We start from the raw sequence: 13,231 nt of genomic DNA, 5'->3' as shown, positions 1-13,231 counted from the left end.
CTAGGTCAAATGTAATTTGGTCAAACTCCAGATTTTGATGTGTTAACTTTTTTTAACCATTTGACCTAGTTCCTTTGGGTTCTGGGTTTTGGTCAAAATCAATATTATAGACCTATATCTTATAAAAATTTTGTCATTGGTTTCATTGTATTTGAATTTTTATAGATCAAGTTATTGTTATTTTACAAAAACTGATCGGGTGAGCTTTAGTCCAGAATTTCTGGACAGTGTTATTCTGGACAGTTTTATTGACCTAATATTTACTAACAATTTGATTTAGTTAGAGACATTTCTAAGTTTTGTGTTCCTCATAAAATTTGTAGTCCTATGTCTAAGCTTTTCAATGCCACAAAAATCAGGTCATTTGGACCTGTCTAGAGGAAGTTATGGCTATTCATTTGGTCAATTTTCTGGACTCAGGATTTGATAAGCCGTATTGGGACAGTAATTAAGTCAAGATTTGGACAGAATTTGGGCATGATTTCTTCATGAAAAATGGGGTATTTTGGGTCTAGTTTCACCTCCAATTGGCCTCATACCAATTGGAGCCACACAAGTTCAGTTATAACTCAAACAATACACTGAACTCATAGGTCCAAATTTCCTGCAAGAAAATTACACTCCCAATTTCAATTTTCTCCAACTCTCTTACTTCAATTTAACATACCTGGCACTTCAATTAAGCAATAAATAGTCTCAACAGCACCAATTCTAAGCAATAACACAAAAGCCCTAAGTTAGGTCAAAACCCTAACCTACAATTTCAATCTCATGCAAATTCTCATTCAATTTGATTTCTACTATATCCAACCTCATTAGTAACACTAACACACCAAATTATTTCATTAAAACTCATCAAATTTCTCTTATTCTTATGGCTGCCAAAAATTGAGTCTTCAATATATTCTAAGTTTTCTTTGGTTTTCAAGCAATTCCAACTTAATTAAGCATGCTTTTCATGCTTAGGAAAGAAAAAGAGTGTAATTTAGTGCACTAACCTCTTTGATCAATTCTTGAGCTTATAGAAGCCTCTTTGTTTCTTCCTTTCTTGGCTGCCAATAGTTTAGTCTAAGTGTGAAGACAATTTTTAGTGAAGGTAACTTAGGGTTTTAGGGAGAGAAAGCTTAGGAAAATTGAGCTTAAAAAAAGAAAATGGAGAGAAAGCCATGGACGAAGGGATTCAGCCATGAAAAGAAAAAGGAAGAAGATGGTTATTTTTGACTAAATTTTGACTCATTTTTTATGTCTTCTTTATCTCTAAATGAGTATTTGTTAAGTCTCCATTGGTCTTCACTTTTTATGATGTCCTCATGACATCATACTCACCTCATAATTATTTCATTTTTTATTTCTTTCTTTTCCTTTTCTTTTTCTATTCTATAATTCATAATTTTAATTTATTTTTTTAATATTTTACTCTATCTCATTTCGACTGACATTCAGGTCTAAATTCACCACTGAGGGTGAAATGACCAAAATGCCCTTCGTTAAGCTTATCGGGTTATTTTTAGTCTATACCGATTAATAAATTTTTCTAAATTTTCTTGCATTTTCTTTTTACATTTTTATGGCCTTTTAAGCCTCCAAAATCCTTCAATTTAATCTCATTATTATTTTACAGGGTTTCCCCACAGGTCTGAGATTAACAACTGTCTCTGCAGTTGCTTCCCGGTAAGGTCGCCCATCGTTGTGACTCCGACTCATTTAACCTACTTGCACTTCATTTCTTTTATTTTTTCTTGATTTTATTTGGTCATTATTCAGTCAATTTATGCCTCCTCGCCCTAGTTTAAGTTTAGTTTCAGACATCCTGACTGTCTGAACAGACGTTAATCGTCAGAACAGTAGAATGTACGGGATGGGGGAAAAGAGTAGAAGACTAAACCAATGGAAGCACTTGAAGCTTTCCCTTTGCTGGAAGAAGGCACAAATTCAAAAAAGTTATTTTATATTAACACCAATCTGCCTGAAGAAAGGCAGGATATAGTCAAGAGCTTGTTCTATATAACACTAGACCTTTGGATATGCTAGGGATAGACCTAAGAATCATGACTCACAGGTTCAATGTCGATATAAAGGCTAACCTGGTAAAGCAGAAGAAAGGGTATTTAGACTAGAAAAACAAGCCGCCATGCACTCGAAAGTGGAGAAACTAGTAGAAACGGGATTCATTAGAGAGGTCATATACCCGGAGTGGTTGGCTAACCTAGTGTTGGTAAAAAAGGCTAATGGAAAATATTGAATGTGTATTGATTTCATTGACTTGAACAAAGCTTGTCCTAAGAACAACTACCCCCTCCCAAACATTAACAAGCTTGTAGATGCCACTATTGGCTTTGAGTATTTGTCCTCTCTTGATGCTATATTAGAACATCACCAGATCCCAATGGATAAAGATGATGAGGAAAAAAACTTCATTCATAACAGAAGAAGGAACCTATTGCTACAAAGTTATGCCTTTAAGGTTGAAAAATGTGGGAGTAATATATTAACGAATGATGAATAAAATCTTCAAAACTTGATTGGAAGAAATGTCGAAGTATATGTGGATGATATGATTGTAAAAATAAAATTGTTCGAAGAGCATTTGGTTGACTTAACTGAAGTTTTTTTGGTATTACAAAAATATTAAATGAAGCTTAATCCAAGGAAGTGCGCCTTCTTCATACGGGAAGGGAATTTTCTAGGATACATGGTGAGTAGTAGGGGAATAGAACCCAACCCCAAAAAGCTCCAGGCCATCCTAGATATGTCCTTGCCTGCTTGTGTCCATGATGCACATAAGTTAACAGGCATGGTGGTGGCCCTTAGCCGATTCTTATCTCGGTCAGTAGAAAAATGTCTTCCTTTTTTTTGAAAGCTTCGAAAGGTACCAAATTTTGAATGGTTGGAGGAGTGTCAAAAAACTTTTCAATAGCTCAAAAAATATCTCAGCTCATCATAGAACCTTAGTCGACCTTTCTGGGCGAGATAGTATATATTTACCTTGCAGCATCTGACCAAGCTATTAGTCTTGTCCTAGTTCGGGAAGAAGACAATGTTCAGTGACCAATAACAACTTCCTATTTTTATTCTCTGAAAATGGCTTTATTTGATACTAATTAGGGTTTTTTAAATATGATAATTAGTGGTTAATGATGCTAACATGGCATCTTCCATTATATTTAATGAGTATTCTGACTGTTGGATAGAATCGTAGATGATGATGAAAGTTGAATGTATTTTTGTTAAAAAAAGTTTGGGGTAGAATTGTTAAAACTCCCAAAGTTCAGGGATTTTTTGGCCATTATCCTTAGAAAATAAAGTAAATTGAAATTTATTAAATATATAAAAATAAGAGAGAGGGCAAAATTTTTAAGTGCTTCATATGATTACTTTTTGTAATATAATTTTAAACTATTTCATTAATTTTAAGATATAAAATTCTTAAATTTTTATAATTAAATAAAATATTTAAAATTTAATAATTATTAAATAAGAAATTTATAAAATTTTGATAATTAAATAAATATTAATGAAATATATTTAATATTTTTAATTAATCATAAAAATTGTGATAATAATAATATTAATAAATATATTTAAAAGAAAATAAAAAGAGAATTAAATTAAAATTAGAATTAAATACTTAGTATAAAATATAATAATTACTATAATTATAAAATATAATAATCTTTATATGATAAGTATTACATGATAAGACTAAAAGAAAATATATTCAGATGGCAACACATGGGAATATATATAATTGAAAATATATCTTTATTAAATGCGCATTAAAATAAGATAAATAAAAATAAAATAATATTAAAGTAAATTAAAATTTATTAAATATATAAAAAAGAGAGAGAATAAATTTTTTAAGTACTCAATATAACTACTTCTATAGTATAATTTTGAATTATTTTAGTAATTTTAAGACATATAATTTATAAATTTTTATAATTAAATAAAATATTTAAAAATTTAAAAATCATTAAATAAAAAATTTATAAAATTTTGACAATTAAATAAATATTAATAAAAAATATATAATATATTTAATCATTTAATAGTATGATAATAATAAATATACTTAAAAAGAAAATAAAAAAATTAAATAAAAAATAAAATTAAATATTTATTATAAAAAATAATAATTATTATAATTATAAAATATGATAATTTTAATATGATAAATATGGTATTATAAAATTAAAAAAAAATTCCGTATAACAAACTATTTTCTTTCAATGCCACATGGCAATATTGATTAATCGGTGAAACAAAGATATCAAATGTTGATTAACCGGTGAAAAGTGAGCTACCGTACAATTTTTCAAATAAACATCAGAGTAAAAAGGTTTGTAAAAATTTAAACAAGTTTTGTGCGCACAAATTCGATGGACCGATTTCCATCTGATCAAAATTGCTTTATTTTTTATTAGTTGACCTATGATTAACATTTGATTATCTAAATTCCAAACCACCAAAATCTATTACAGTTTACAATTTTATCGTGTGGTGGAGGTCCACCAGCTGGAGAATCTAATTTCCTCTCCTCTTCCTCTTCATCAGTGGGTCCAGACTCAGTGCCATGTCAGACCAACGCAGAATCTCGTGGGCAATGCTATCACGTGCCAAGATGACCCACAATAAAAATAGAAAATTGGTCCATATACGGTGGGACCAACCATATCTGGACCCACGCGATACACGTGGCATTGCACTGACGGATTGTGATGGGTTAAAAATGAGCACCAAAACAGCCCGTGGCATTTTAGGGTTTGCGATTTTATTTCAGTACAAATATAATGCTCTATGGTCTAGGGTGAGCAGGTGGGCCGATACGATCCATCCGGTTTCCGGATTCTTCTCGCTTTTATAAAATCCGGTTAATCGATCCATTTAATTCCCGATTCACATCCGCACCACCTCTTTCTCTTTTTCTTTCTCTGTGGGAGAGGTCAAATATTTTTCCATCTTTCCCTCCTACTCTCTCTCTCTCTGCTTCTGATCTCCACTTCTCTCTTTTCTCTCCACAGCTCTAAGCTCTCTCTCTCTCTCTCTCCCTCTCCGAAACAAAAGCAGGAAACACACTTATCGCTCTGCCTTTCATTGCTAGGTGAAGTTTTTTCTAGCCATGGATGGTGGTGCATCCTATAATCCACGTACGGTTGAGGAGGTCTTTAGAGATTTCAAGGGCCGTAGAGCTGGAATGATTAAAGCTCTCACTACTGGTATTTTTATTTTGTGGAAATTTAGTTTTTAGTTTGGAGTTTATACATTTCCATTTATGTTTTGAATTATCAAATTTAATTTTCTTTTGCTTGGTTGCAGATGTTGAAGAGTTCTTCCAACAGTGTGATCCTGGTTAGTATTTCAGCTCTTTTATTTCCTTTTTCCTATTAATTTCTTTTTTAAATTTGTGGTGAATTATATATTGTGTTCTATGTCTGCTTTGTTGCTGGAGAAATGCAAATTTAAAAAAGCTAGCATGTTCTATTAAGTAAATTCCTGTAGTCCACATGGACTGCTAGTATTTCATTTCTAAGGATTAATGTGTGTGTTGTGTGATTTTAGCGTATCATCTACTTTGGTTACTGTTTTCTAATGTTTGAACTTCACGCATAAACCATCAACTGGATAGAATTCTTTTTGTGTGCAAATTTGCCGTATTACTGCGTGACTTACTTGTTTGTTTCCAATTATTTTGAATTTTGAAAACTGAGTAATTGCACCAGTAATCTCTTTGCTATAGGCTTTTGGTATGACTTTGTTTATTGTGACTGGCAGGTTGCTTGTTCATCAAAACTAATTTAGGTTTTTTGGTTGCTTTGGCGTCTACACTGCTCCCGCCAATTTTCTTTTGCTTTAAAATGCTAGGAAGAAAAAGACATAGTTTCATGGTTATTTTTCGGAAAAATTAACAGTGCATGGTTTTCTTGTGAACACGTAAAAGTGTGCATGAAGCTTTAGTTATTGCTAAGTGTTGAGTAAATTTGAAATTGTGCAAAAATATGACAAGTAAATTTAAAGTATAGTACTTCAGCTGGGAAAATTTATCAATCGGCTTGAAAGAGATACTAAGAAAATGTTAGCAAGCTGCTAACAACAGATCAAATCAATTATGAAGAACGAAATGCACAAATTACAAATCACAATCAAAATTGCATTGTATTTTATGGTAAATGATTAATATTAGTCCAAGCTTGTAGTTATTGCTATGATTTTTTCCCTTATGTTCATAGGGGCTTGAGGTTCTATCACTCAACTAATTTTTGATCGCGAAAATGCTAGTTTGAAAATGCAAATTATTCCAAATGAGGAATAAAGAATAATCTCATAATAAGATTATCACCTAGTGGTGCTATATTTATTATGGACTGGAATAATTGTTCTTTTCTCATAAAGAGCATGGTTCAATAAATGTACATGGAGATTATAGAGGTTTTAATTAGTTGAACAGTTAACATCATTAAATTTCTATAAGTCTGCTAACGGCTGTTATTTAAAGATATTTTAGTTTGTCGTTACTGTTACTATTGTTGTTTAATGGATTTTTAAAATTGTAACTGTAAAGGCCGTTACGGTTGTTATATAAAGGTAATGGCAATTACTGACCGTTAAGTAACGGTCGTTACTTTTCCAACTGAGAATCTTTTGCATTTTTTAACATCTTTCACGTGAAATGCATTAGAGGGAACCTTTTTTTTGGGAAGAAAATTATCTTTGCTCATTCATTCATTTTAGCACTTAATCACTTTCTCTCTAGGCAACTAAGTCATTTTCTCTCAATTTTCTTCCAACTACACATTCATTTTGGTGATAATAAGGTTTGTTATTTACTATCTTTTTAGTTATTTTGGTTTTAAATTGATTAATGCTAATGATGAATGAATGAATGATGGATTTAATGTTTTTATTAGATATATTTCTGCTTATTATTTAGTTGTATATCTTAGTTTTAATTATATCTTTTAATATTTATTCATTTCATAAATTTTGTAAAATTTTCAAAATAATTTGCATAGCAATAGGCTGTTACGGTTAAGTTACGGCCATTACAAGTCTGTCTTTATTAGTATTACTTGCGACCATGACTGCGGACATGGCCACGACTGTGATTTAAAACCATGGATCCTATTACTATGCTGTGTATATATTATAACCTTTTGGCTGAGTAAAATGCATCTATGCTATTGCAGAGTCCTTGTTTGGTCTTCCTTACTGTACCTAAATTATTTGTCAAGGCATATTAATTGAATTAGATATGTGGCATCCAGACTATGTGGCAAAAGAAGAAGCTCATTTGCTTGTGTGTTTAACGCTATAATTAAAATGTAATTATAATTTGAGCCTAGATACTTAGGTTGGATTTTTTAGGAGAACAGGTGATAAATTGACTGAGTTTGCTCTGAAATTACCATTTTGTTAGAAAGAAAATTGGAATATCGACTTTTATGTATCCATAATTCTGTACTGTTACTAAATGGTGTAGTAATCTAAGGCATACTTTGCAATACCTACTAAGGTATATTGCTGGCAGAGTGGCAGTGGTCAATAGTAACTATTTTGCAATTGCTTTTGTTAAATGCATAGGAAGACAGTGAGTGATAGTGATTTATTTGTTCTACATTACCTGTGTAATATAATTGGATGGACATGGACTTCATTTGGTAGATTATCTCAACTACATAATGGAATGCCTATTTTTATACAAGATGCAATAATATTTAGTTAGCATATTTGCACGACAACGTGAATGTAAATCTTAGACATGGTAAGAAACTAAGCATTATATTGGAATTGTAATGCCATGTTCAAATAATTGTGTTGAAGTTGGCATAGCCCATGGATTGCACTTAAAATTATCTACCTTTGCTTAGATGGATGAACAAGATGATCAAAAGAAAAACTAACATTTTCCTCTCCAAAATACTGCTTGGTTATGAGTATGGCTCCCAAGAAAAACTTGGAGCTTTGAGAAATCTAGTTTTGTTACATTAGGTAAGAACTTAAAATATTGGGTAATTGTGAATATATTGTGTGAGAAGCTGGATATGGATCTTGTATGGTAAATGTTTGTCCTTTTAACTGGTTCTTCCATTTGATCAACGTTTTGTGTATGGCTTATATTTCTGTTGTTCCGCCTTTCTTATGGTTCTTCGTCTCTGACATGTACTTGGCTTGATTGCTTTTATGGTCAGATGACTGCTATGGTTGGATGATTAAGTTTGGAAATCCATATATAGCTTCTTTCTTTATTCCTCTCATTTTACTTTCTTCCTTGATACATTTATTACTAGTGTCTTCTATGCATGTATATGTAGCTTTCCACATTAGTTTACCTTTCACGTATGAAATAGGCTTTCAACTCTGTTTATTATTATGCTAAAAGCTACTATTAAATGATGAATCACTTGTGGTTTTTATATGGCATTTATGTTGACTTTCTGATTACAGAGAAAGAAAATCTTTGTCTATATGGATTTCCCGGTGAGCAGTGGGAGGTCAATCTGCCTGCTGAAGAGGTTCCTCCAGAGCTTCCAGAGCCTGCTTTGGGTATTAATTTTGCCAGAGATGGGATGCAAGAAAAGGACTGGTTGTCTCTTGTTGCTGTTCACAGCGATGCATGGTTACTTGCTGTGGCCTTCTATTTTGGAGCTAGGTTTGGATTTGACAAAGCTGATAGGTAATTCATTTCCCCTTGCACAAATTATGAAATAGTTCTTTGTGGGTATGGATGGTGTTTTATCAATTATATGAAGTCTACTCTAGGCTGGCTACCTTGTTACCTAATTAACCTTAAAAGTCAAAATACTTGTTTATATGTTTTGATTAATGATTTGCTTTTGTACTGTTATATGTTGTTGACCCATAGTTGTCAAATCGAATTAAAATCTTCATTTAATGAATCGAGAATCAAATTGAATTGTAAGATTTGATGAAAATTCTTAAAATTAATTAAAAATGATATATATTTTAAAAAATAAGTAAAAAAATATATCACAGTGACATATTTTGATAAATACAGAATTATCATTTTGCTAATGGGAAGGATGCTTTATAATAGAACAATATATTCTTATTATGTTATATGGTTTTATGTTATAAATTATGAACTCTTGAATTGCAGACTATGATTATCATTGTGTATATGCTGAAACTCATTAAATTTGAACAAATTATTAAATAATAAAAAAGAATAGTGGGTTAACTTAAAAGATCATAATATATTAATATAAAATTTCATAATTGAACAATTTAATTTGAGAAATGTATTAACCAAAAAAAAAAAAAAAGAAAAAAGAAAACGAAAGAAGAGGGAGAGGGAAAAGAATGGCTAGTGGAAGAAAATATAGGTAAGGATAGGTTCTATGTGCAATTTTCATTGTAAAAAATTAATTGAAATTTTAAATTTGAACGTTATAGGGTCTAACAACCATAGTTATTAAAGGCGTGCCTCTCAAGGCTCACCAAGCTTGAACCTTAGTGCCTTATGCGCTTTGGTGTGCACCTTTGTTCTAGACACAAGGTTCTAGAAAGACATGCCTTGTATATTTCCATCTTTAGCGTGTACTTTCATTAGCAAAAAGTACCTCCTCTTAAACTTGATATTTGTGATCTATAAAAATGACGCATTAGGAAGTTTTTGGAATTAGTATTACTGGTAATAATTAGTCATCAAAATCTCTTCAAACCAACAAACCCAATTCAAGATATATGCCAAAGAAAAAAAGAAAAGCATCACATTTATTTGACTTTTATGGATTTTTAAAATTTTTTACTTTTGTGCCTAGCGCCTTGCGCCTAGGTTTTAGGATTCCTTGATGCCTTAGTGCGCCTTGAGCCTTTAATAACTATGCTAACAACACCCCAGAAGAAGAATCGACCTATCAAATTGATTCACTTGATTCACTATCGAATCATAAGATTCAGTCAAGATTCAGGTACATTTGATATTCACCCTATAGATTTGAATCGATGGGATGGAAAATTGAACCGAATAGTAAGATTCGAATTGAGAATTGTACGATTCTAACAACAGTGTTGCTGACCCACTAGATTTCTTCTATATCTGTTAAATTTTTTCTGTTTGGGAACAATAACTAGTGTAGTTAATATACATACATGATGTAAAATCTGAATTCATCTTTTGGCATATGAATGGTAAAAAGAGAAATAGAACAGAAAATTGTTCTAATTTTAAGTGATGGTTAATCTATTGCTTTGGAATCCTCAGCCGGCCTACCTTGAGCTGGAAAAAAGAGTTCTGGAACCAGAAAACTGAACAGCTCTTTGAAGTAAATGATTGATGCAATTTTTGAAGTAGATGATGGTGATCAAAGGCCTTCTGTTTGTGAGTCCTGTGTTTCACCAACAGGAAAACAGTGGTGGTTCTTTTGTTGTGTGGAAAAAGGGAAGGCATCACTTGAATTATCTCTATGTGGGTTTATTGCATGTGTAGTCATTTACATATTTTTGTTTTAACGTAATATATATATATATATATATATATATATATAATCAATTGGGTATATTTGTATATTCCATTTAATATCTTTCTGTACTTATTTTGAGGAGGTTGAAGGACAATGAAAGGGAAACTGGCTTTAGTTGTTACTCTAGGCTCCAAGAGCAGAGTTTTATTCTTGATTCTATTGGTTTGCTTTGAAGTTTGCTAACTGATGTCTCATACTGTATTTGCTTATGATGTTTCTATGAACTCTCTTTGTGAATATTTATTCCAAGTTAACATTTACTCTTTTTCAAGTAATATCTTGTTTGGTTCACAATGCAGGAAACGCCTTTTCAACATGATAAATGAGCTTCCAACAATATTTGAGGTTGTGACAGGAACAGGCAAGAAACAAGTAAAAGAGAAGTCCTCAGTTTCAAATCATAGCAGCAATAAATCCAAATCAAATTCTAAGGTAATTGGGAATTGCAACCTTGTTAAGTTTTCAGTATAATGGCATTAATTGGGATTATTGGCTGAGTGAGTGATTTTGTTTTGGCATGATTTTGTTGAACAAGCTAGTCCAATGCCATGTTTTTCTACGAAACAGGGAATCCTTTGGCCCATTGTCTGTACCAGTGGGAAATCATATTTTACTCTCTATAGGTCTAGGGTTTAATTTTAGCTATTGGCTTTTGAAACAAAATGTGACCTTTTAATTTGTTGAATTAGTGTCATCGTTATTATTCTTAAGATGCCATAGCTAGACCTGCAACTTTGCAAGTGACATAAGTTGATATTAATGCTTCCTATCTGTATATGGTTTGGAAATTTAATTTGGGCACCTCAAAGTTTCTTTTGGCATGTGCAGAGGGGATCTGAATCTCAGGGCAAGTATTCAAAGGCAATGCAATCGAAGGATGAGGATGATGAGGGCATTGAAGAAGAGGAAGAAGAGGAGCATGGGGAGACATTATGCGGTGCTTGTGGAGAAAATTATGCATCTGATGAATTCTGGATTTGCTGCGACATTTGTGAGAAGTGGTTCCATGGGAAGTGTGTTAAGATCACTCCAGCTAGAGCCGAGCACATTAAGCAGTACAAATGCCCTTCTTGCAGCAACAAGAGAGCTCGACCTTGATGAAGGCAAGGAGCAGATCTGTGTATCATGGCATGATGGAACTGCTTAGTAGGTCTGGTTTGTTTGTAGTCATGGCTCTTCCTTAATCTAGGAAATCTATTCAAATCTATGTGTAGGTTGCAAATGTGCTGTCTATTTGGTCATAAAATTAGGATATTTATGAACTCAGGTCGGGAATTATTGCCCCCATGACTGGGAGAAAGGTTTGTTTTATGTTTGTCGACTTGTGTTTATGTGCAATCTGTCCAGTCCAGTTCTTCATGAAGTACCTGCTTTTTATTTTGTCCAACCATCTGGCTTTAGCTTTGCACAATTGCTAAGAGTTTCAAAGTTGGTCATTGCACAAATATATGCCGACTTTATTCAGTTCAGTTGTCTTAGACTCATCTGCACTATTTGACGGAAAATAACTTCACAGTTCTAATTGAGGGAAAATTGCTTCACAGTTTTTTCTCTTTAAAGTCTGAAAGTGCTGTGCTGCAATTTTCCCCCAAATAGTGCAGATGGGTCTAAGACAACTGAACTGAATAAAATAGTCATATATTTGTGCAATTACAACTTTCAAACTCTTTTAGCAATTGTCACTTTCCTTCCATTCCTCTTTCCAGAATACAAGCTTGAAAAGCGCTTAATTTATGCAGGTTCAAATAGGTGTGATTGAGAAATACGCCTTAAATATATTAGAAAGTATTAAAATGTGATTTAAAACGTTGATAGAAATTTTAAAATTTTCATTAGTATCTAAATTTGTCTTTTTTTTTTTTTTGGAAAAATGTTTTTTTATTCGCCTGAATTTTAATGCCTGTGTTGGAAGCTGACTCTAGAGGCCATTAGATTTTGTTTTGGATAAGGATCGGGTCCGCTTCGCAGTAATCCACTGATATGAGAGTGCTTATGACTTCTAAGCTCTAACAAACTGGTCTGGCCATATTCAGCTTGTCACCAGGTGGGCCTACAGCCTACCAATAGTATTCTCTTTCTGACTGGAGATCTCAAAGCGCACCTGATTAGCATAGGGATTGGTTCTATTTTATTATAGGTTTTAAAATTCATTTGGAATGAATTTGACTATTTGATATGAAACAATAATTTTATATAATTCATATTTAGTATAGTATTGAAATTTATTTATCTTTATTTCTTAAAAGAAAAATAATTAAAAGAATTATAATTTTTTACAAAAAAAAATAAAATCTTATATGATAAATTTATAACGATTAATAAAATTATAAATTGATTAATAATATTAGTAGAAAATAAAAATTAAATTTACATATATAATATAAATAGTAGTATAATAAACTTATATATTAAAAAAAATAAAAAAAGAAATATTTTATATACTTGTCCTACTCCTAACATATTAATAGAATGCTACTTTGTAGTTCCATCTTATTTAGCCAATGAAATTTAATTAAGAGGAAAGTTTTTTATTAAGGGTATTTTAGTCTAAAAAATAATATTATGTAAGTTTTGAGAAATTCATTTTAAATTTCATCAATTTTGATAGAATTTAATTTTAATTATAACTAATTTTTAGAATTAAATTTTATTTTATTTTTTCAAATCAAACACAACATGAAATTCAATTAAATTTCATAAAATTTTGTGTCTTGGAATTGAACTAAACAGCCTCTAGGTGATTCAAG

General features: G+C 31.6%; 1 protein-coding gene across 1 annotated transcript; it reads left to right on the top strand.

The window, feature by feature from the left end:
• The first annotated feature begins 4,778 nt into the window (after nt 1–4,778).
• On the top strand, nt 4,779–11,847 carry LOC110659411 (PHD finger protein ALFIN-LIKE 4). The gene is made up of 5 exons (XM_021817331.2): nt 4,779–5,219; nt 5,320–5,352; nt 8,446–8,674; nt 10,784–10,916; nt 11,313–11,847. Exons 1-5 carry the CDS (start codon nt 5,123–5,125, stop codon nt 11,580–11,582), a joined length of 762 nt encoding a protein of 253 aa, XP_021673023.1. The 5' UTR covers nt 4,779–5,122; the 3' UTR covers nt 11,583–11,847.
• The last annotated feature ends 1,384 nt before the right edge of the window (nt 11,848–13,231 follow it).

The sequence above is a fragment of the Hevea brasiliensis genome, chromosome 4, assembly GCF_030052815.1.
Source record: "Hevea brasiliensis isolate MT/VB/25A 57/8 chromosome 4, ASM3005281v1, whole genome shotgun sequence".
Taxonomy (NCBI): domain Eukaryota; kingdom Viridiplantae; phylum Streptophyta; class Magnoliopsida; order Malpighiales; family Euphorbiaceae; genus Hevea; species Hevea brasiliensis.
The sequence above is the reverse complement of the archived record's forward strand: the minus strand, read 5'-3'. Positions and strand labels throughout refer to the sequence as shown.

Bases quoted from the DNA above. Each gene is read 5' to 3' on its own strand.
- LOC110659411 (XM_021817331.2), top strand. From the start codon at position 5,123: ATGGATGGTGGTGCATCCTATAATCCACGTACGGTTGAGGAGGTCTTT. The intron at 5,353-8,445 runs GTTAGTATTTCA...TTCTGATTACAG, and splicing joins CTTCCAACAGTGTGATCCTG to AGAAAGAAAATCTTTGTCTA. The intron at 10,917-11,312 runs GTAATTGGGAAT...TGGCATGTGCAG, and splicing joins AATCCAAATCAAATTCTAAG to AGGGGATCTGAATCTCAGGG.